Genomic DNA, 24,784 nt, shown 5'->3' on the forward strand with positions numbered 1-24,784 from the left:
TCAAAAATACACTACTTGTTTAGTAATATGATGGAAACAATAAGACAACTTTTAGTTTAAGATAATAATAACGTCTTAAGGGCAGATTATCAGACTACAGTATTTATTTTCTAACCGCCTGTTCCACCATCTTTTCTGAAACTAGAGTATTTGATGTTTGTACTGAGTGTAACATTCAAGCCTGAGCCATCTTCTAATATAACAGTACAGCAAGTCTTGATGGAAATACAGATTTCTAGATCAGAAAATCAGAGAAACATAACCATGCACAGGTCTCACCTGGGCATGTCGTCGTCTCCAGTCACGGCCCTGGGCAGCGGTGAGTACCTGGGCGTGGTCAATGGGGCGGGGCTTACAGACTGGCTGCCGCTCATGTAGGGGCTTATGTGGTTGTCTTGATGTGGTGAGTACGCTGCAGGAACACACACATTTAAAAAAAAGTTTTTGTCATACATGAAACATCGCTTCATTGATGTCTTTCTAAAGGCTGGACATGTACTTACATGTATGGTTTTGACTTTGAAATTGAATTTTGAATTGTAATCCCACAATCAATCATGGCTCAAACTGTATCTTCATCCAATCAGTCAAAACTGATGATGTACTGTGTATAATTGAAGATATGTTTAGAGACGGTGGTGTGATACATGCTGTTTGGTAACGTGTTAGATTCAGAGCGGTGATGATGTGATTGATAATATGCTGATTTGGAGAGGTGACAAGTGGCTGTAATCCAGTGGACCAAATTTACCCAGTCTGATTATCAGACTGTTATATAACACAGCTAAAACTGTCTGGTTGCTGTCATCTTTGTATGTCTCTGACCACAATGTTTCTGACCAGCTTAAATGGCTTGAAAACACAGCAGATTTTCTCGACAACGTAACTAGTGTAAAACATTTTCATGGCTCGATACCACCAGAAGAAACACAACAGTCCCCTGAGGTATTCAGTCTTGATGTGGAAATCTATGGTAAGGTCTATTAACCACTTCTCCGAGAGTAATAAACGCTATCATGATGAGAATTTCACAGTGAGGGAAATTTTACACCTTTTACCCTCGAAGCTATTCGGATGACTTGATACTATTCTGACACAGCTTGGGGTGAGTTTTGTGACGTCTACATTCGATTCAGCCACTGACTGAGCTGCTACTCACCCATGGGGGGTCTTTTCCATCACCACTGACAACAGCACAGTCATTTGAAAGCACAGCTAATTACAAAAACCCAAAAAACACACCATGTCTTCTTTTACTTTCCCTTTCCTGGTCTTGCTTCTTAGTCTAGCACAATGAAGTAAATCTGATGAGGCACATAAATATATGTTCGTTAATATCTATCAGCTACTGAACACGTTGCTTTGATAGGTTGCTTGTAATGATGGTGGTCTGGGAATTAGAGATTACTGTTGTGTTTAGTTGAAAGGTTAATTTGCATAAACAGATATCTCTCATTTATTTTCATGAATCATGTTTTTTGGGCACTCAGGGGAATATCAGTCAAACTGATGTTTGATGTTTTGATTAGATATTTCTTTATTTTCATAAATCATGTATCTTTTACTGTACCCTCAGGGGAAGATCAGTCAAATGTGCATTGGTTTATTCATTTTAAGAATGGCGTTTATCTGTTTTTGTAAATTAACTCATACAATCTAATAGGAGCCTCTGCAAAAAAAGCTTCATCGTAGATGGGTGCATTTTTATAAACCCACCCAAAGCAAAAATCTCCACCATCAGCTTTGTTCCTTGCTGTTCTTTATAGTTCAACACCATCTGGCCCTAAAATGCTTCATTTTCTTGGCTGCAATGATGTGTGCTACATCCACCAGAACACGGCTTCACTGCAAGCTGTGTCTGATGTTCTGGATAAAAGTGAGACATGAACCATGAGCCGAATTGTTGCATTATGGTATAAGTCTCAGGTGTACGTGTACTTACAATTAGTGACGTCGGGTGGAGGGAAGTTGTCATTGATAAAAAGGGAGGTGTGTTTGGCCACACGGAGGTAAACGACGTCAGGAGTCGACTTCAGGGCAGCCACTGCATCCTCATGAGTTACCTCCTCCAAACAGGAAGCGTTAACCTGAAGCCATACGGAGACATATACTGTATTATAGTATTGTCACCATATCCGACTGCAGCAAAAACATTCTGGTCTTATTAAGGGCAGATCATTTCATATTTGGTGTTACTCAGGGATATTTTTGTGATTCACAGCATGCTGTACTTGATGCTATGGATGGTGTTAAGGGATATTCATTACATATATGTGGCCAGCAAACCTAAATTCATATTCTAATCTGAAAGTTGTTCAAGCAAACTTCATTGGTGTTGCATTTCATTTGAGTGTTGAACAAATTGTGTCGTCATGTGAATCTATAAAAGTTTGCTTTGATGTGGACTGCAGGCTGCAGTACGTATTGGACCTGAGAGCATTTGCATAAGTGCAGAGAAGAAGAAAGAAGAGTGAGGACGAATTAAAAAGAATAAAAAGGTCTTCATTACAGCAACAAGTTTGTCCCCTATCTGTAGCCGTCCGTCTTTGTGTGCAGCCCCTCCCTCGATGATCTTGGTCACGTAGATACTGTTGTCGCCCGGGACATGTTGGTTTCCGACTCCACCTGCTATACTGAATCCTAAACCTGAAAGAAAACATCAGCAGCTCATATTTCTGACTTCTGGCTTTCCCGAGGATTGTCTTAATGTTAGACTTTCATTTGCTGCAGTGCTGCATTTTCTCATTTTCCCCCTTGAGCCCTTCTACCAGTTCTGATAGCCGATACAATTTAATTACAGGGTCGTAATCAAAAGAGAAATAAACTATACCTTCTCACATATTTCTCATTTCAGGTGTGTTAATTCCTCTGTTAATCTTTTTTTATATATATATTACTGTTCCTGTGCTGCTGAAACATGCTGCTTCTCAGCAGAAATCAGAAAATTGTGCCTCATCATACCTTCAGGCACCAGTTGATGTCTGTACATCCTTGTTTCTGTATTATGCAGACAGGAAGTAGTACGTTTCTTACAGACTCTGTCGTCTGTTCTTTTTACCATCGTAGTATTTTCTCACCTTTAGGCCCTTTGACCAGCTTGATATCCATGATTCTCTCAGTGAGGCTCCTCCGGCGTCTTATGCATAGCCTGACCAGACCTCCCGCCTCCTTCAGCGCCTCCACAGCCCCGCTGTGGGTCACCTCCCTGACATCTGCCTCATTTACCCGGACTATACAGTCATTCACCCTGCACAGCAAAGTCACATACAGTAAAGACACAATTTAAATATGATGAAGACAAATGATACACACACATTGTTCACAATGAAACTTTGAGGCAAGTTGGAAGAAAGCAAAAAGGTAAAAAGCTGCTGTCAACATATTTCAGCTGTTTGGCTTCTTTCCTATCTAATGTTGAATTAAGGCAAAAGACAGTTGACTGAGCATGTGTGCTGCTGTGTTTTCTGCCTACAGTTAGGCTCATCTATATGAAATTCCTGGTTCAGTCACATAAATAAGGTGTCAGTGCCTGAGGAGCTCATAGCTTCTGGAAAAATGTAGCTACTGATCCAATTTCCACTGCCAGATTTTTCTACTGTGCTGTATATGATGGAATGTTCGTCAGCTTGGATGTATTCACTCGTTTGTTATCGGTGTTCAGTAAAGCTGTACTTGCACTGTGAATATAACATCCTTTCACTCACTCATATTGTGAGGATTTGCCTCCTATTCGGTGACAAAAAGCTGGTCCCAACAAAGTAAAACATTCTATTGTCTTTTTTGTATTATTTCATTTATTGTAGTTCCTTGCTGATTTACTGTCATATGTTTTTTTGGCTATCTATAGGAAAACAGGCAGAAAGAGGTCAGAAGTACAGTTTGGTTGGGGTTAGGTTTACACATACAAAGACAAGGCTTCATCCTCACAGTTAACAAAAACACGTGCTATGGTGTGTGTTTATGTGCTCTAAATTCTTTGATTATATGTATACATGTACTAAAAGAACGTACATGCATGTGTTATTCCAGTGTGAGTGTGGTGTGTGTGTGCGTGTGTTTGTGTACCTGAGTCGTCCATTCTGGGCTGCAGCCCCTCCAGGTATAATCTTGGTGATGAAGATTGAGGGGTCTTCTCCGATGTGAGGGTTATCAGTCCCTCCAGCGATACTGAAGCCCAGACCTGAGTTACCCTACACATACACACAGACACGCAGAGTGTGTTTTGAAGGGAAAAATAAATGCCATTTGATATTTTGAAATGCTTTTTAGCAATTAATAAAGATTATAATGGAAAGGTCACCCAGATAATCCCGGGTAGTTTATATAAAAAGGCGAACTGGAATCGTTCGAAACCAAAAAGCCAAAAAGTTTATCACGTCAACAAACAATATGTAATCCAACTCTCATAATCACTTTTTACCAAATGACACATAATAGACCACCTCTGTTAGTTGAAGACATTAGCTGATGGCAGCCATTGCTCTGGGTTTGTCTCACTCTCTCATGCTTTGTCACCGGGTTTAAAGCTACTGTAATATCTGTGCCTGTGTTTGCGTGTAAGTCCGTAGTGTCTTTAAAGCAGATCCCGTCAAGCAGACAGAACCAGGTCACAAGAGAACAGAGAGAGAGAGAGAGAGAGCCCCGGGGTGGCACAAAGGGGAATATAAGGGGGGGGGGGGGGGGGGGGGGGTGGTATAAGGAAAAAGAAAGTTGGGAAGGATGGACAAGGAATAGAGAGGATGGGGAAATAGTGTCAGCAGAGCTGCACCGATGGTGGAACTGAGGGAAGGAAAAGCAGAATGATGAGAATAATCTTTCTGGTTTCATAAATGATTGATGACTAATGGGTTTTTTTTTGGTCTCCCATAATTTTTTTTTTTGCTGAATTAGAGAACATTAGAAAATCAAGCAGTAACTTGTGCAAGCATATAAAATCACTTGTAGCAAGTCTTCAGTGAGAGGTAGAGGTAAATAACACCTCAGTCTATCAAAACACTGTTTTTTTTCCACATAGAACATCACATTGCCATTGAATTTACCCCAGTGTCTTACAGCTTATGACTATGTTGACCCTTCATTTCCTCTAAGATGTTTGGCAGTCTAAAGTGGTGGTGAAAGTAAGTCTGTTACATTTAGCCTTGACTTGACCATTGTCTAAGCACTGTGAGAACTATTCACGACAACCGCAGTCAAAACTTTAAAAAGAGCTTAAAGATAGCGAAATCAGCTCACTCAAATGTACACAAATGGCCTGTTTCTAACTGACTTGCTGGAATCTCGCAGAGGAAATATTTTCAGTCTTTTCACACCTTCTCAGTCTTTGTTTGCATGTTTTTGTCTCAGCACAGGTTCCACTCGTCCTAGTTTAAAACACGCTCCAAATCATTTCTGCTCTCGACAGCATAAAATTTTTTTTTTGTTCAGGGAGAACAGGGCTCAGTCTGAACACGTGGAGATACCGTCACCAAGAGATTGGTGTGACAGTACATTTACAGTGTGTATAATGAGGCAGGCATGTTGGTGGTGTGTTTTCATGCTTTTACCCGCTCCAACGCGATTTCCTCATACTCATAGTCTGCTTCTGTTCCATTGACCTGTCAGAGAGGAAGAGAAGAGAAGAGTGTCAATTGAGAGCAAACACTGGAAGCTGTTTTCCCGTAATGAACGCTAAAATGCTCATCTTAGTTTACAGGAAAGCTTTTCACATTCATAATTTAGATTCAGTGTTTTTATCCGTGTCTCGTCGGTTGCTAATGGCAGGTACACCACCCTGTTGTGTTGCATTAAACCTTCATGTTTATCACAGCTTCGTCATGTTTCTCATTGATTTGGCGCTACATGTATCTGCACTGAATATTCTGTGTCAGCATATATGCCACGACTGATCAGCAGTGGTGGAGGAACAAAAAGTACTAAAACCATTCTGTAAAAATACTCTTTGCTGCACTGAAAATGTTACTTAAAGGATAACTTTCGTTTTTACAACCTGGACCTTATTTGTAGCATTAAATACGACCATTTAGACACCCAGACACCTTGGCATTGGTGGTATTTGGAGTCGTTTTGAAGAAATTAGCCCCAGAGGAGCGGCGCGTATATCCGTATAATGCGAGTTCTCGGGGCATCCATGCGCAGCCTCTATATAACACATAATCTGCGGCGAAACTCTTGTTATGATATGCTGGTGCTATTCCCCTCTGAGCCGGCGGTCAGCCAGTTTAGCTGTAGTTTGGCACAGCTATGGTTCGTTATTGCGGAACCACAGGCTCAGAGGGGAATAGCACCAGCATATCATAACAAAATATTGGAATATGAACGAGTTTCGCCGCAGATTATCCGTTTATAGAGGCTACGCACGGATGCCCCGAGTACTCGCATTATATGGATATACACGCCGCTCCTCTGGGGCTAATTTCTTCAAAACGACTCCAAATGCCACCAAAGTTGTCTGGGTGAGTAAATGGGCGTAATTAATGCTACAAATAAAGTCCAGGTTGTAAAAAACGAAAGTTATCCTTTAAGTAAAAGTATGTGAATATTATCATGAAAATATACTTAAAGTACTACAAGTAAAAACATTTGATGCAGGATAATGTATAAGATGTATGTAGATTATATCATAAGATTATTATTATGCATGAAAATAAAAGCAGAATTTTAAAAGTGATACTTTTGTCCAATCAATAGACCACACCTCCAACTTATTGAAAATACACTAAAATAATTAAAATAATTAAAAGGCAAAGCAGCAAATCCTCACAAGTGAGAAGCTGGAACCATGAAATGTTTCGAGAAAACAATTAGCAAAACAGTTGCCAGTTTTCTATTAACTGACTAACTGTTTCAGCTGTACATCTTCATTTCATTCATTTTCAACTAGTAGCTGAAGCTACAAGCTACAGAAGTACAAGTACCTCAGATTTGTATGCAAGTGTGGTATTTAGTTTAATTTCACCTCCATCTATTCATGCTTTGAGTTGAGGGCTCTTACTAAGTGTGTGTGCTAATCATGTGATCATTAACTCACTCATCAGGTACAACAAACTGTGACAAATGTCAGTTCTAGAAAGGCGAAATTAGACATTTGATCGTTTATGAATGACGCATGAATCCCAGAGATTAAACTGGTAATGCGTACTTAATGATGATGTATCTCTGATGTCATATTTAAGAACATCCCTGGTGAATTACCCATGGGCCAATCACACTGCTCAGCCAGGACTGCGTGTACTATAAAACATATTAAGGTCTGTATTTCCTGACTGAATGAACAGCACATGGAATTAAATCTGATCCGAGCAGACTATTACATATTTTGTGCTCCTCTCTGTTCATACTGGGAGATCTTGTTCCTGCTATAGCTGCTGCAGGCAGGCAGGCTTGCGCACACACACACACACACACACACACACACACACACACACACAGTGGTCGAGTGGCATCCCAATGGCCCATGTAATCCCCTTGGCTGTAATCTGTGTCTCTGTGCAGTCAGATTAGTTTAGATTTTGAATTTCTGTCGTTTCAAACAGAGGGCACAATCTTCCATCGGCCGCCGTGTACAGTGTGCTATCACCTACCATACACTGGTTAAAGGCTCCATGAATTTACTTTAATCATAAAATACCTGATTATTCTGGAAAACTGAGGACAATAAGGCTTCAACAAAGCCGGACGTCCCAATCCCTGTGAAATGGCTCCCTTTATTATTTAAATAAAGCTTGACGAACTTAGCTTTTTTACCAGTGACATTTTTAGAAGATTAGTTATAGTCTCTACTTCCTATAGGTACAGTAGGTAGAAATGGCCTTGTGCATCTGCAGTTTGCATTTATTTACCTCTTTAAAAAGGGTCGACATACTGCCTAAGCCTCATTTTCAGCAACAAAAAAACTACATTTGCTTTGAGAAGAGTCATAAGCAATTAAAGTAAACTTTTTTTTCCCTGAATTTGTTACATGCATGAATCACATTTCTTTGGAGGAGAATAGTCAGCAATCACATCAGTGAAATATTTAGTGAAATCTGCGTGAGAGAAATCTTTTTCTCTCTCTCTGTGTTACATTCCAGGCAGTTCAGCAGGGAGTAATTCCACAGTAATTACATAATAAACTTATCTAACAATAACAGACACTGATTCTCTGTGGCAGCTGGCTACCAGTAAAATGACATCTGGATCCATCTAATTCTGGACTGAGCTTTGTGTCTGAATCCAGGATGCTGTTATCAGAAACACTGAACTTACTGACTTACTGAGCATTTTTAGCAGAAGCTCCAAAAGGTGTTGCAGAACCTTTTGGAAGTAAAATAACATGATACAACTATTTACAAAGCCACACAATTATTGCAGATACTGCATTTCATGTGGAAATAGGTCAACCTTAAATAGCCATTCGTTGTAAGGTGGCGTGTTGAATTTTCTTTTCTCAAGAAACTTTTCAGAGACACTTAAAGATTAAAATCACATGAAATCCAGATTTGGAGATGTCACAGTATCAGCAGGGTGCAGCTGGATTACGAATTAGGCATCATTGACACATTATTTGAGGCAGTACTCACATATGGGGGGGTGTCGACGCTGTCGGTGTTGACCACCACTGGAGGGGGGTTGGCCTGCAAGAGAGAACAGCAACCTTATTAAAAACTTGTAATTTGATGGATATTAACATGAAACTGAAGACATATAGTATTTCACCAAGACTGCTGACGATGAAACGGAAGACTTAACACGCATAAACACACATACATGGAGATCTGTGCTGTTGACTTACTCGTCTCATGTTTTGGTAGAGCATGCTGAGTACATCTGCTACAGATTACCACCACGGAGCGACAGCATACACCGCATGACATACTGCACAACCCTTATATTGGACGATGCTAATGTACTACACTGCAAACCACGCTGTAACCTAACAGACAGTTTTCTAAAACTCTGTTACTGCACCACAAAGTACTGCATCACAATATCCTGTTCTATTACATTTTCAGTTGTACTCTGAAAGCCTGTAGGATATTGTACTCTACGACTCGGTACTCTCTGTCATATTGTATGTCATCTGCATTACGGCCTGGTTCAGTCCAGCACGGCACAGCTAGGGTTAAAGCAGCAGCAGATGATTGACATGATCTTTCCTCTTGCTTCCTACACAAGCACAGTAAATGCCAAACTTGACACTAGCTAATAAATAGCCACAAGGTGTCTTTTTCTCCTTGTATTTGCGAGGGGAACATCAGGCCCCATTTTATCATTCAACCCTTTTGCCTCCCGCCTCCACTTTTTCCCTTGCTTCCTCTCACTCTCTCCCCAGAAAGTATTTAGTGCTCGACAGTCCAGCGTCTGTAGCTCTAGTCTTCTCCGTCAAACCAGCAATGAGCAAGCCAGTCCATGTAAGATAATCTGAAAGTCCAGCTCTTGTTCTGCAGCCAACAAAGTTCACAAACGAACCAGCTAACCAAGCTTCCAACAAGCTAGCCAGCCGAATGGACAGTCCACCCAGACTTCACTTCACAGCATCAATGTGCAACAGAGCAGCAAAAGCATCTACCCCTCTACACTAATCTCTACCTCTCTCATCCCCCCTTTTCCCCTCCTTTATCTTCTGTCTCTCTCTCACACACAAACACACACACACACATCATTTCATTCCATCTATCTCTCTCTCGCTCTCTCTCCACCACATGTCTGTCAGTCAAGCTGACAGGATGCTTGATCCCACATGGGAACAGCCACAGAAAGAGAGACAGAGAGAGAGAGAGAGAGAGAGAGAGGAGGATCAGAGGGATTATAGGTATGGTGGGAGGAGTCTGCCTGCTCAACAGCAATGAGGAGCAGAGGGTGCAGACAGATGCACACAACCCCCCATAATCACAGACATGAGTGAAAAAGAGCAAAAAAATGAATGGTGGGAGAACAGAAGAGGATGGATCTTTAGATATAAGGGGATGGAGAGGGTGGGGTTAGGGGTAGCACCACATGGGTCATGGATACTGAGGAGACAGTAAGTGTCACGCTGACAGTTGCAGCTGTTAGCATCTGTGTGTATGTGTGTGTGTGAGAGAGACAGAAAGACAGGGATATACATGGAGGGTAATGATGCTGTATAATTGTGCTCTGTATGAAGCAGTTATTATCACAAATATTCTAAGGTCTATGCCACCTGACTCCTAGAAACACTACAACACTACGTGCTCATGTTGTATACTTTCAGCAGACTCTTTAATCTTTAACCTCAAAGGTGCTCGTGCCATTGAGCTGCACAAAATCTCTCGAGCTTTGAGAGCTTATGGTGCGCTTAAGTGAACTTAAGTTTGTTTCACACGAGCCCTGAATTCAAAATCTTATAGATGCAATATTGATAAAATGTATAAGTAAAAGTAGAAAAAGTGAAATTACTCATTATGCACCAGAATGGTCCCTGTTACTGTTACATCACTATATATTTAATCACTGGATTTTTTTTTTACTAATGTCAGAAGTAATGAAGCAATGTAAGGGTATCACATATTATAAAATATAATTAATATGAAAAATCTCAATACACAAAGTAACTAGTGATTACAACTTTCAAGGAAGTAGTTTTAGTCACTTAAAAGCAGCAGGCACCGACACCCTTGCCCGTTAGAGTTCAGACATCATCTGAATGTAGAACATGAAATGTTATTTGTATAACTGTTAAGAATATCAAAGATTGAATATAACAGTCATCCAAAATGTTTTGCAAGGCCACATCTCAAAGGTCACATCAGGTCCAATCAATAACACAAAGGTTCCCTAGATAAATCTGAGAGTTCATACATGGATTAAAGACTGATTATGACTGACGATGAAACAACCTGATCAAAATCAAATGTTCATGCTAAGGCCATAATCTGGGACGTGAGGTCAGAATTAGACACTGATCTATTTGAGGAAGTCATGAGGTTCTGATCTAAAGTGTGTTTGTCTCTGCATGCATTTGGATAAGCTAAATGTAACAATACTGACAAAGATAACCAGTCACTTCTCCACACTGCCACCACTTATTTAGTCCATATGAATTTGGTTTGGAAGGTAAACAACAAAGACTGTACCAAACACTGTGCATTTATGATTCTGTAAAGCCTTTAAAATTGTTTCTTCGCAGATGTAGAATAACTAAAGGTATGTTGGCTGTTTTCAGTGTACTGACAACAGACTACTGAAAATGCGTCATCTCACTCCAGAACCATCTCAACTGATGCTAACGTAACTTCACGTACCTTTATGCTGACTTTACCCAAGCAACTACCTGCCGAAAGTTAACTTGTCTTCCTCTGAACCTCACCTGACTCTTCCACCATTGTAACAACAGCATTGTACAAAGCGCACAACTTCTGTGTGTGTGCGTCTTTGCCCATGTGAGTGTGTCAATCATAGGGCGACAAATCCAGTGTGTTAGCCAGCTGGTGATTCCATTGACACGCCATGTCAGACTGCATGCTTATGTAACATCAATATGAGTGTGTCGGGGTGTGTGTGTGTGTGTGTGGATGAGGCTGTGTTACATGAAAAGGCCAAAAGAACAAACGCAAGTGCAAATACAAACAAACGAGCACTCACACACAAATACACACAACATCCATATCCAGACAGTGTTTTTGTTGCACTATACAAGTGATTGTTAGTTGTTACATAATTGCTGTTACACCAGCTGTGTTACGATGGCATTATGGCCTGGTTCAGCCCAGCACAGCACAGCTTAGAAAGAGATCCAGGCTATACCTGATATGTCTCATCTTCATCATATGTCTCATGCTATGAGATGGTTGTAAAGAAAAGTTTGAGTTGGTGTGTGTCAGTGCAGGGTGCTGGGTTCAGCTTCTACACCATCTTCACAATAATTCCATGATTAATTAGCAGACGAATCGTGACTAAATAAACGTTTATTAAATAATCAGCCTGTGCAATGTGATATATTGTGCCATGAACATACTAACACATGCAAAAACTACAAAGTGAAAGAGGACAAGTCACGCACCAAACCTGGCAGAATGACGAGTGTTGCACAATAACAGCTGTAACTTTAGATTTCATTTACCGTACAGAAAAGCCAGCGATGAGAGGTGAAGACACATTCAAGCACACAAACACTCCACTCCTCATATTACTATCCACTCTGTCTTCATAATGTGCAGTTAGACTCCATTTGACTAATGAGCTAATCAGATAGAGTGTGACTCTAATCAAATCAGAAGGGCTTTGCTAATGATGCTGATCAGACCGTCACTACCTGCTATCTCTGATCTATGTGCCCACAGCAGATGTACGGCACGATAACTAGCTAACCAACAGCTAATAAAAGGCAGCTGGCATGCTGTATTCTTTTCCTCAGAAGTTCAGTTTATACAATACACAAGTCCTATTACACATGGGGGGTTACGCTCTTCTGATTGAGTTGGGAAGTTCAAACCTTCACACTGCCTTTACTGCATCATCATTCTGTGATAACAACATGCTTTATTTTACTTTTCTTACTTTTCTACTTTACTTTCCAATATTTCTCAAAATTGCTTTCAGTAACCCTCAGAGAAAAAGTGAGAGTCACAACCCACACACAGCATGAATATACCGCAATACTGTAGACAACTCAGGCGGGCTTGTGTGGAGGGGAGCACTGAAGCAAGACAAAGATAATGGCAACATCACAGTGAGCGTCTCCACCATTGTGGTCAGAGAAACGACACTTAGGGCTTAGCTTAGAGCAGCCGGTGTACTGTGTACACTTCTCATGGTGATATTTTGTGTTTGATGGACACTAATGTCGCAAATTTCTTTGTTTCTTTGTCCCATCGTTTCTTTCATCTAATATATCTTGACAAGTACTGATTCCAGGAGTACTTTGAACATGAATGGAATATGCAATCAATTTGACCACATTGCTATGTTTCTTGATACAATAGTATTCCTTCGACTGTTTTTGGAATTCATGTTCTTTTCAGATGTTATGATAGCATAAGAGACTTTGTCCAACTCACACATGCCAAATTACTGAAGTTCTGGTTCTCTCCTCCTCTTTGTAGTATTCTTGTCTGTGAAGATTCTGATTTACTCGGGTTATCTGTAGAGGGTTGAATGAAGCTGGCACTCCCCATCAGTTAGTTAGAACTTAAGAAGTTCCTTGGATGAGAGGTTAAACGTTTTCAATTCTCTATAACCCAGTCCAGTTGCCCTTTATTCAACCCTCCTTGGATAATTCAAGCTCATGTACAATTTGACTGACCCTCAGCTGACCACTATCTCACACTAGGTGAATAACCCTGCAGCAGGATGTCTGCACACTTTGATGTATCCAAGGGACGTCAAACACTCTCAACAATATGAGCAATGAGAGCTCCTCCAGTTCCATGCAAAACTTTCAGTTTCATCAGTGCATGACTTATTACCACTTAACCAGCGTGAAATCTCCTTTAGTAGAATTGATGAATGGGAAATAATTGACTGAAACACACATGCTGTCCTCTCCTAGGAACGGTGACTTAACACTATCTGCATTTATCCACCCATCGAACCTACCTGCACATGGGCCTGTATTTGTGGAAAGTGGTGTATGAGCGGCACGTGTGGGGGCGTTTCCACTGAGTGTGCGGTCCAGATATACGTGTCGTTGGGCCACGCCTTGCTCCCAGCCTTGCCCTTGGCTTTGCTCTTTGTGGGACTCTTCTTCATGCTGTCCCTCAAGTTGGGAAACTTTCCTCTAGAGCCCCTGGTGGCCAGGTTGGATGGCAGTGTGCTCCACCCATACCCGCCCAGACCTGAACACAGCGGGAGCTGTGGCGAGTGAAAAGGGTGGATAGACAGCGACTGGGAGGCGTGGGGAAGAGGAGAGGGGTAGTGGTGTTGGTACTGCTGGTACAACGAGTGGTGACTAGGTGAATGGAGCTGCACCTGCTGCTGTTGGTGGTGGCAGATTTGATGTGTTGACTGAGAAGAAAGCAAGTGACTTGGCGATGCTGGCGGATGGTACTGCTGCTGGTTTTGACAGTGATGCTGCAGCTGATGATGGCTTGGTGATGGATGAAGCTGGTGGTGGCTTGGCGAGTGCAGCAGGCGATTTGGTGATTGCGGAGCCAGCTGGTAACTTGGAGATGGAGGGGTCAGCTGATGACTAGGGGACGGTGGTGCTATGTGGTAGTAGCTGGGAGAGGGAGAAAGAAGCAGATGTTTTGGGGAATGGCAGCCATGTTTCGGCGAGTGGGGATGGTGTTTTGGTGAGTGCAGTGGTGAAGGTTGCAGCTGGTGATTTGGTGTCTGTATTTGCAGTAAATTCTGGTTATGCTTCGAGTGAGAGTGGCTCTTCCCTGACTTGGCCTTCCCTTTGCCAGATTTGCCCTTTGTGGAACTACTGCTGGGCTTCTTGGGGCTACAACAGAACTCATGGCTGTGGAAATAAGTGGTCATAGCTACAGAGGTATATAAAAAGTCACAGAGATCTTCCTGATCGTTTGTCACTCTTACTACATTGTCTTCCTTACTGAGATGACAAAAGCGAGTAGCTCCTCAGAATCACTTGTGTCCGAATAATGTAGGTCAAGGCTCTTCAGAACAACCAATTCTCCTCTGTGTCCAGTTCAAAGTTGGTATTTCTGCCGTTCCTCTCTCTCTCTGCTGGATATCAGCGTGTCTCAGTGTGTTAAGATCACTGGAATATGAGAAAATTAAAATAGAATACCTCCTTTGTAAGGATTGCTTCCATTTCTCCTGCATTATGTGTTAGAGCATCAGCTAGTTCTGAAAAGCAAAGCATCCTCCTTGAGTGCAACATTTAACCCTGCTCCTCTCGGCTTTCTCCCCTTGCAGGCACACTGTTGTCGTCCCTCTGGGTTACAGGGTCAGTAGTAAGATAAAAGGTGTGATCCCAAGAGGAAGCAGCAGGACCACTTGGACAAGTTGAGCCTCCTTTCAGCCCTGCTTTCTCTCAGGATGTCTCCGCTTCTGTAAAGGATGCGAGTCCACGCGCCCCAATGGAAGATTTGCCTTTCTCATCCCGTGATTACGCTCCACTTCAAAAGTCGGTCACCCAGCGTAAGTCATGTTGTTCATCTATGCCATTGGTCGCTCTGTAGACCATGAAGTTCAATTATGTATTCCAAAAGAAAAGTAGAGACAGTCAAACAGGAGTTTCGTCAGGTTAGATTCCTAGATGACCTTCGTTCTTTCCATCCAGAGGGAATAAAGGTTTGAAAGAGAGTAATTTTCTTTGTCTTCCTTCTTTCATCTTGTCTTGTTTTGTCTTCCTGTTATCACGATTTGATATTAGACCACATCTTTATGCACAACACAACTGCGTCGCTCATCTTTCTATGCTGCCTCCCTCTCTCAGTGTCTGCCCCTCTCTCTCTCTCTGTCGCCAACTCTCCCTCTTTCCTGGACCAGCCAATTAGGGGCTTCCCTGGACTCCTGCACATGACAGCAGCCAGGCATGACTAATCGATAGGCGACCAGGGACAGCGATACAGTGCTCAAAGCTCGGTCAGTGTATGTTTAGTTTGAACAGAGGGCTGTGATTGGTGGAGGGCAGTAGCTTCCATCAACCTTTGTCTTGTTCTTTTAAAGCATCCCAAGGCAGACTGGGTCAACTGGAATACGGTCTACGATGATCTGATGTGTGTGTGTGTGCGTGTATGTCTCTATGCATTGGCCTACTTCCTGATGAGAGTGTGTCTCTCTGCATGTGTGTCAAAGTTTAATGTTTGTGAGGGTTACAGACATTTCAATCTACAGTCTTTAACAAGTCACCCAACCTCACATGCACACACAAAGTCTGAGACTCCAGGTGTAATGCAGGTCTCATGATGATTGGGTTAACGACGTCAGGTCTATTCAAAAGCAGCTACAATACAGTGAACAGTGACCTGACAGTAAACACTGCAGATGTCTCTCCTCCTCTGGTCAAGGACTGGAACTATGGCACCACTGGTTACTATGGAAACAAAACTTTGTGAGTATCAACTAAATTTTCCCTTGTGTATTTCTACAGAAAACTGTCAGGTATGGAAAGTTTGCAGGCCAGACAAACACATTGCATGGCAGCTCCACTGCCTTCAGTATGTACTTAATGTGCTTGCTTTTTTTAAAACAAATTACTCAAAACGTGATCAAGTAAGAAATGTTATTTTGGTATTGAAAGTCAGGTCCAAGGTCAAGAAATTTATAAATTGGTCAAGCAGCCTTTAAAGTTTTCGTACATTTACATTGTTAAAGGGAAATGACTAAAATTTATTTTACAGTGATGTGCACAATGACAAGAGAATGGCCACTTTTTCATGATATTACTAACATCATAAGACAGTGGCCACTATCTTTAATATCAATTCAACCATAGCTTCTGGCTTCCTACAGCTGGCATTTCACAAAGAACAGGAGCTGCCATTGGTTTGTACACAGAGCTGGACAGACATACACACACAGCTGTGAGGTCCAAGCCTCTATAATGTCAGCCAATGTATGCCACAACTTGCCCGAAACCAAGCTGATAAGGGAGAGGGGGGGCAGATTAAAAAGCAGCACCCATGTGGAGAGCACAAATAGATGAAAAGAGGGTGAGGGTGGTTGAGAGAAAGGCTGTTATAGCGTTTCTATGAGTGTTCCCTGTGTAAAGTGCTGCTAGCGCTGCAGGCTAACCGCTCAGTCAGGAGAGGATGAGCAAGGAGAATAGGCTGTTAGCATCACAGTGCTAGATGAAGCACACACTAATATAGTGCTAGAGGGCAGGGTAGGGAGGGGGTAGGCTGTGGTGAGGAATGGTAGAAGACAAGAAATGAGACAAAGATGGGGGGGGCGCAGAATGAGTACAGGGGTAGACTTAGGGTTTAGGCAGATTAGTAGATGGGTTTTACTTTAGAATACTCCAGTTTTATGAGGCAAAATCAAGATCTGTCAAACAGTTTATAGTGCCTGGTAAGATTATTATATCCATACCAAAGGAGTGACAAACTCGTCACACTGCCCTCAAATATTGTTATGTATAAAACATCTGAGTCAGCATGCCCACACCGTGTCAATCTCTGCTTAGCTTTCTACCCCCACTTCCTTTTGACATGGCTCTGAGAGGAATTAAGAAACACATTCAGAAACATATCAAGTAAGTCCATCAAGCATAAATCATAAATTCTGTAAAATGGTGTACTTATTCAAATGATGATGATGAAGTTTACAAATCCAGGAAAACACATCTTCATTTATTGAGGGTCAAATCTTTTCTACTCCACTTAATTAGTGTAATGGAAAATAATTAGACAAATTACTCTTCACAGGTCAGCTGGGCCTGAGTGAGGGTAACTGCTGAAAAGGATCAAAATATAAAATTGAGACAAATCGAAACGAAGGCGCAACAACCCAGCTAAAAACCACCACTGGTCTCATGCTGTGGCCTACAGTAAGTGTCTTGCTTAATAGCAAAGATATCAAGTGAGAAAGCCATCTGTGATTACATTTACCCATATTCTGTCCGACAGTGTGATCCCACCTTTAAATCCTCGACACCTCTGCTGTTCCTACAAGGGTTTCCTCTAATGAAATTATTGCTGAAGTCCTAAGCATTTTCGTTCAAAAACTGATTTCTGATTGTGCCAAGCAGAATTAAGGAGGATCACGTGGTCAAAGGGGAAAACATACATGTGACAGGACATGACATCTTGGCCAGGGTCCCTACTGATTTACAGGAAAGACAAAAACATGAGACAAAAATCACTTATCAGGTTTTTTTTCCATCCACTGTTGAGTCTAGTGTCACCAGCAGGGGGCCTCAGACTCCACAGACACATGGAGTGCTGAAAGCTCATGCAGATTCGGTGATGCCACATACAGTACCGTTCCCTCATTATTACTGAGCTATTTGTTTCAGCTGTCTGATATTATCAGCGATGATTGACAGCATGTTTGATATCGTACAAAGATAGTGTAACAATGAGATTCAAATGTCTAGCAGATAAAAAATGGTGATGGACGTACATGCACACAGGGACACAGGGAAGGGGGCGTTAAATCCAGTTTGACACACAATCATGACACAAGTATGCACTATAACATTCAGCATGTGAAAAATGTAAGAATTTCATCAATTTTGTAGCTGCTGTTGTGTTGACTGACTGTCAATCTACTATATATGCTTAATTCTAACACTGATGGCAAGGTAGAAATTTCTGGCAAGTATTTTGCAAATGTCCTCTCCAGCATGATGTTATTTTAGGTACACTGACCTTGAAGGGAAACTGGATATTACTGCAAATATTGTGTATATATGCCAGTGTAATTATATAATTCCATCCTTAAGAATAATAGTTAAATAACTCCAAGTACTGCAGAGAGTTAACAGTGTCTCACTTTAACAGTTGGGTCAGCTCTATTAGCATTTAAAGATGCAAGCTGGTTTTACTGATTGTTCTTACACGCTCCTGACTGAACTGATCAAAATTGTTACTTAAACGGTCACAGGATAAGTTAAGAGTGGAAGCAAACACACTGACGTCATCTGAAGGTAAAGAACACGCTGCATCTCAACGCGGCAGAGCGGTGGTCTCCATGGATCCAGTGGGTGATCAGACATGTGAGGTTACAGCCTGAGATCTTCATTATCATATATCACACCAACAGCCGCACGCAACATGGCAGAATAAATGAGAATTAATTTAGAGTGTCTGTTGCGATTAGAGCAGGGATTTGTTTGGGGATGGGTGTGGGAGGTCACGTTATGGTGTGAAAGGCAGCATCACTACACGACTAAACCTTTATGGCACAAGACGATTGAAAATAATGGCAATCTGGATCATCAGCATTTAAATTAAAGCTGCATCATTTCATATTTTATTCTTGTGATAAACAGAAGTAGGACAGAGAGGTGTTTAAGCATTAACGCCTGTTGTCGCTAATTTGCATAAAAATACAAATGTGCATCACAAAAGCCACAAAATTGGCTTACAACCATTACATTGTAACAACAACACAACGGATGTAGTCACTTTGACCGGTCTGACAAGAAAACAGTGCTTGCAAAAGGTTCCTAGGTGCGTGTTGAATATGCACAAACCGGCATTAGAGGAATGCATGCGCGATTCGGCTGGTGGATTAAAGCGGTATGATGCGAATTCGTGACAATCGGCGTTAAGGGGTTAACCAACAACTGCCTGCTTAAGCATGCAGCAGAGACAGAGTAACATGAGCCTCCCAGTGGAGGAATCAAAACTCCAATACTCCAATACTTTGGTCTCCATCAAATCCTGACAAAACTGTCTGGGACTTTAGTTTGCTGGATGCTCAGCTTTCTTCTCCACGAATACTTGTCTAGATCACTTGCTGGAAACAGCTTCTGACTGCTGTTTCATATGAGCATTTGGAGAGAGGTACGAGACTTAAAAAAAATATGTGTCACAGCTCATTGAGAATCATACTAGTCCAAAACAAGGGACTAAAAGATGCTGTATAGGGCTGCAAGGTAGATTGAGTCATTAAAACATTTAAAGGTCCCTTGTGGAGTTTTCTTGTAAACAAACAAAAGTTCTGTTTACATTTTGTGTTACTCACCACAAAGCACTGTGGTCTAATAAACCACAGACATGTGTTCCTTCTGCATAAAACGTTTGCAAAGCCAATATATATATAATATATTGTATAATATATAATATATGTAACGTGCATCGTTTACATGCACGTTGCTGTCATGAGCAGTATCTGTTTCCTTGTGTAGACCTGTAGACCAGTGTAATAATATCAAATAATTGGTTGGAATATATATTGTGTAACGCACACAACTTTGCAATAAGTTTACGTTTTGATTCATAAATTTCATATGTCAGAAAAGAATTCCCAGCAGTGTCCACACTGGCCCAATACCAAAACAGTCTAGGACCTAGACTCTAGGTAAATACCGTTTCCACACTGTATCAATGGATGTTTTTTGTATCCATTGTTAACTACAGTACATGCAGTCTGTTCAACTAAATAAGGCCCCAAGGATTTTCATGAAAACCACACAGTTCAAAGAGAAGTCAAATTCTTGTGTATGTGGAAAGCCTAACTTTGACTTCCAGTTACTGCACAAGTCTTTTTAACCTCCATAAAAGAGCAGAATAAAAAGATCTGTTGAGTGGAGTTCTTGCCGTCTGTGTGGGCAAACAAAGAGATGTTTTTACCGCCTGTTATATGATAAAATCCTGCACTTGCTTTGTTAACAACGGTTTGGTCCTCGATCAGGTAAAAATACCTGATGAAGTTAACCTGAAGGCCTTTGTCCTTAGAAGTTACAAAATATTCAAATTTCCCAACATGCATGATATACAATTTGGCTCAAAGAACGTTTTGTAGGTGACAAGACTCATTTAGTTTTATTTGAAGTTGATGTATCACAGGTTTAAAACAAAGAATAAATCCTACTAAGCAGAATTGTTTGCTTTAACAGTCGATGATCTACAATCCAATACCATTTCTCATTATTCCAATAGCAAGCAGGGCTATTATATGCTGTAATGGGGTCTGAGAGTTAGTAGTGGGGTCAACAAGGGCAGAACTGAGTCTTCTCCACTCTCTAGAGCAGATCTCAGATGAACCTCCTCCTCTCACACTGATTGATGACCTCAGGAAGTGATCCGACTTGTGAGGCGGTTGGGGAAGATCACTTCCTCTGGTCGAGACATGTGGTTCAAGAGTAACTGAGTGGGTCATTCACCGCGGTGTTCAGACGACGACGCTCTCTCTTTTCTCATCCATCTGTGTCACCCTCTGTCTGTCGCTCTTTCCGGTGAAACACTAGCTCGTACTCTGTTAGCTAGACGGGTTGTGCCTCACTCCAACTCTGCTGTAATGGTACTCTCTGTTAAGGATATGGTCTCAGTGTGTGTTGAAGATTAGTTTGCCACTCTGTCTCTTTCTCTCTGTGTCTACTGTGTCTGCCAGGCTGGCGATGTCGTCCTCCATGACTTAATAACAAACTCTGTTTTCAATGTCTAGAAATGCTGCCCACTGCAGCATAACAAAAAAAAAATGATTTAAAACTATACAGACTAACTTCCAACACTGACCTGCTCACAATGAGGCTGCTCATTAATTCCTCCTCCAACTCTGTTATATATTGCAGTAACACAATAGGTTGTCTACAAGCTCACATCACCGGTACAAAAAGAGGAATGAGAATGATTAAAATGATGGACTGGGATTTTTTCTTTCACGATAAATCTGTTGATTATTTTCTCAGTTAATCATTTTGTCTGAAAATGTTCAAAAAGTAGTGAAAAATTATAATTAATAATAAAAAATAAATGAATATAGTGACATATTATATAAAACATTGTTTTATCCAAATCACTAATCAAAACCCAAAGATCTAAGAGCAATAGATCTAAGATCTATTGCTCCACAGCTATGTGCCTTTTCACCAAGAATCCAGTGACCAGAGGACAGTTTAACCAGATAGCTTAACAAATTTAGAGCAAATAAAGACTTTTTGTTTTACACCGATATCAAAGTTGTGATCAAAAAGATGTGTGGTTATGGCGGAACTTGCCTGAGCTGTCGTTCGTGTTGATCATTGATTGTATATAAAGATGGATGACATGGCATCTCCTCAAAACTAAAGCCAAAACATGTTGCCCCCTGGTGGCTGTGTGCAGTATGGGTCATAAACCCCGCCCCCTGCATGTTAGTGGATGGGACACAGGCCAAACATCAGGGCCAAACATCAGTAAGTAAACAAATAATTTTTTCCAAAAGACATTTTAGATAGTCAAGTCACTAATCACACTGATGCATGTTCATGTTCCCCATAAGTTTGGATTTAATTAGTTTTTTGATGCCATAAAAAGAGGGCATGACCTCTCTGGGTGGGGACTCCAAATAATGTCTCAAGCCCAAGATGGCAGTGCCTGTATCCAGGACATTTTAGCTTCATTTTTGCACAGTGGGTGGAAATAGAGACACGTCGTCCATTTTTATTTACAGTGTATGGGCAAGATGAGCCTTTGTGGTGATGGGCAGATTCCCTCCTCCCTGAAGCACTGGCGGTGCTAATGTTCACTTGTGTCACAGGATGCCACAGAATTGCACTGCATTAAACTTTAAATTTTAATCAAGGAACACACTGAATGGCCCACGAGTAGGCAAAACAATTACAGGTCAAGAGGGACGGCATCGTTTGCTGCAAAGTTTGTTGTTGTCTTGTGCTCGCCATGTGACAAGTAGCTTTCACAATTCAAATCTGTGTGTTATACAGTAATGAGCCTGTCACACACTGCAACACATCCATGTGTGACTGCATGACAGAGACACTCATATCACTCTACCTGCTAATCTCACACAGGCAGACAGTGTTGCTGTAAGTCAAGAAAACTGAATCTCTAAAGCAGCAACAGTATGGGAATGCAAAGCTTTTGAGTACCATCATCATCATCATCATCATTTATATGATGAAGTTTTCATGTGTTAGCAATGAATAGGTCGGGCTGTCAGTTGTGTCAAACCCTTCCATACTACTTACAGGAGGATATATGCAGCTATCATTGTGTGCTCAGCCTCATTAGTTAGTGGTCATATTAAGTGATTGTTCATGGTCAGCTAAACTGCGTTGATTATATCAGCACAGACACAGAACAGGCTGGAGGAGAGAGTGTGTCTGTGTGTGTGTGTGTGTGTGTGTGGGAGAGAGCTAATATGCAAGCTTCATCCCACACACAGAAGGTGATGCAACACCTCACACACTCTCAAGCACCACAAATCTAATGCACTACTCACTGCTACATTACAATGTGTGTGTGTGTGTGTGTGTGTGTGTGTGTGCATGCAACTGAGTGAGCGAGCCGATGTATTAAGATTTTAAGTTCATACACACTCATCTACTCTTTTTCTTTCTCCTTGACTCTCGCTCTTGCTCTCTAACACACACGCACACATGCACACACAGAGACACGCCACGCTCTGCTTGGTGATCAATATAGCAGCATCGCCATGACAACAACTGATGCTGCCCGCAGTACTGGCCAGCAATCAGAGGAGCTCACTGGTCACCATGGGCAATCGTGGTCCAGGTTGTAAACATTTGAACAAGCCCCTCCCACTTATGACATCACCTCCACTCTATTTATTGACGAGATGACACAGGGTGCATCTCATTCCTCAAAATTGTCGTGTCCTTGCTCCTCGCTCCTTGCTCGAACCGAGCAAAAGTACTTCTGGTCCGCCATCTTGCCGGCCGTCCCAAAGGGCATATTGAGGCTCTGCGAAGCGAGGATCGAGGAGCGAGGAGGGATCTCGGAGGAGCCATGAGCGAGGATACATGAGTGCATCCTTCCCGGAAGTCTTTCAGTTGAACGGTAAGAAGACTCCGCCCCCACAGCTGTCACGTTTGAACGAGGTGGCGGAGAAAGTGCGCTAGTGTAAGTATAGTGTAAGTACTGGCTGTATTTCAGATGAGCCTAACTGAACGTTACGTTCTCCAGAGATCGATAGTACAAGAACATGATGATCCGTCATGTTTCAATGAAGTAAGGGATATGTATAGTGAGCAGGGACCATAGGAACCTGCTCACTATACATTATCCCGCTTAGAACACGGCTTACTACTAAAGCATTCAATAAGCAGCTCTGAAAGTAAACACGTACGTTGCTTAGTAACCGCCTCACACTGTGCACTGGCCGGCAGGCAGGAGAACTTATTTCTTTACAGTTATTCAGCGACATCATGTCAAATGTGGGATATCCCAGACCTGAGAGAGACGTAGCTGGCAACAGAGTTTGGTTTACCGCTCTGATTTTGTACTGATGGATAAAAGTCCCGCAGCAGCTGATTTCTGCGTTCAGCGTCATACATTAGAACATCTGTCTCCAGTTTTGTCTCCACTAAGCAGTCTTTAATCTACAGCCTGTTTTGATATGTTAGAAATCCCACTAACTAACACTAACGCATCGGCCTCTCTTGTTCTGTGTGTTATCTGAGTGAAATAATGTGTTTCATGGCTTGATGTTTGCCTTCAATGACAGATCTGTTATGTGTCTCATTGAACAGGGACAGAAGACACAGCGAGGCTGATAAAGTTCAGGTCAGAAAATGACCACCTGTTCACTGGGAGAGGCGTCCAGCCAAGAATGAAGTCATTAATTCTCATGTGTGTTAATAAAAGTGCTTCATACTTATTTGCTAGTGCTGGAGACTTTTTTAAAATAATGTAAATATAAGTATAAAATAAAAATATATTGAGGGCGTGCATGCATCCCCGGTGTGAGGGACTAAGACGCAAGGAAAAGACGCAAGTGAGGGAAACGTGGATGCAATTTTGAGAAATGGGATGTACCCACAGTCTCAGGACCTCTTCTTCTCTGATTTCAGAAATGGTTGATCGGGATCAACCAAAGCAGGCACTCAGTCATGTGCCCTGGAGATTTGAAACAAGTCTGAACATGTTAATGTTTTTAAGTCATCGGTTTTAACCTTCAGATTGCTCCAATATTTATTATCATTTGCTGTGAGCACAGCACAGGCATGGGAGGACGGGGTTAAGTACCGTTTCTGTGCAGTTCTGTAGAGTTTAGACAGAAAAGTGGGAAGGATACACCGTCAAGACAATTCACCTCTTGCATCAGTCTTCCTTGCTTTCATAACTTTTCATGGTTTCTGGGAATTATTACTACATCTTTGTTTCATTCCTTGTCCCAAATTTGGTCGTTTCTTTTTTGACCATTTATTAAAGCAGGCTCCTTAACAATCGCACACAACCTTACATATACAAATAGTATTGATATAAAAAAGCAACAATACAAAGACATACGGCAGGTTTAACATTAT

At 41.6% G+C, this 24,784-nt stretch overlaps 1 protein-coding gene across 2 annotated transcripts in view; it reads right to left on the minus strand.

The window, feature by feature from the left end:
* Positions 1-24,784, minus strand: part of LOC121604920 (disks large homolog 1-like) — a 108,548-nt gene that overhangs the window by 35,773 nt on the left and 47,991 nt on the right. For both annotated transcript variants that reach the window (XM_041934549.1, XM_041934547.1), the window contains exons 5-11: positions 8,559-8,612; positions 5,544-5,594; positions 4,066-4,190; positions 3,078-3,247; positions 2,510-2,646; positions 1,943-2,087; positions 280-412 (exon numbers count right to left, since the gene is read on the minus strand). In XM_041934549.1, the coding sequence (XP_041790483.1) occupies positions 280-412; positions 1,943-2,087; positions 2,510-2,646; positions 3,078-3,247; positions 4,066-4,190; positions 5,544-5,594; positions 8,559-8,612 (815 nt within the window). The remainder of the gene's footprint in view (positions 1-279; positions 413-1,942; positions 2,088-2,509; positions 2,647-3,077; positions 3,248-4,065; positions 4,191-5,543; positions 5,595-8,558; positions 8,613-24,784) is intronic.

The sequence above is a fragment of the Chelmon rostratus genome, chromosome 4 (genome assembly GCF_017976325.1).
Source record: "Chelmon rostratus isolate fCheRos1 chromosome 4, fCheRos1.pri, whole genome shotgun sequence".
In the NCBI taxonomy this organism is placed as follows: domain Eukaryota; kingdom Metazoa; phylum Chordata; class Actinopteri; order Chaetodontiformes; family Chaetodontidae; genus Chelmon; species Chelmon rostratus.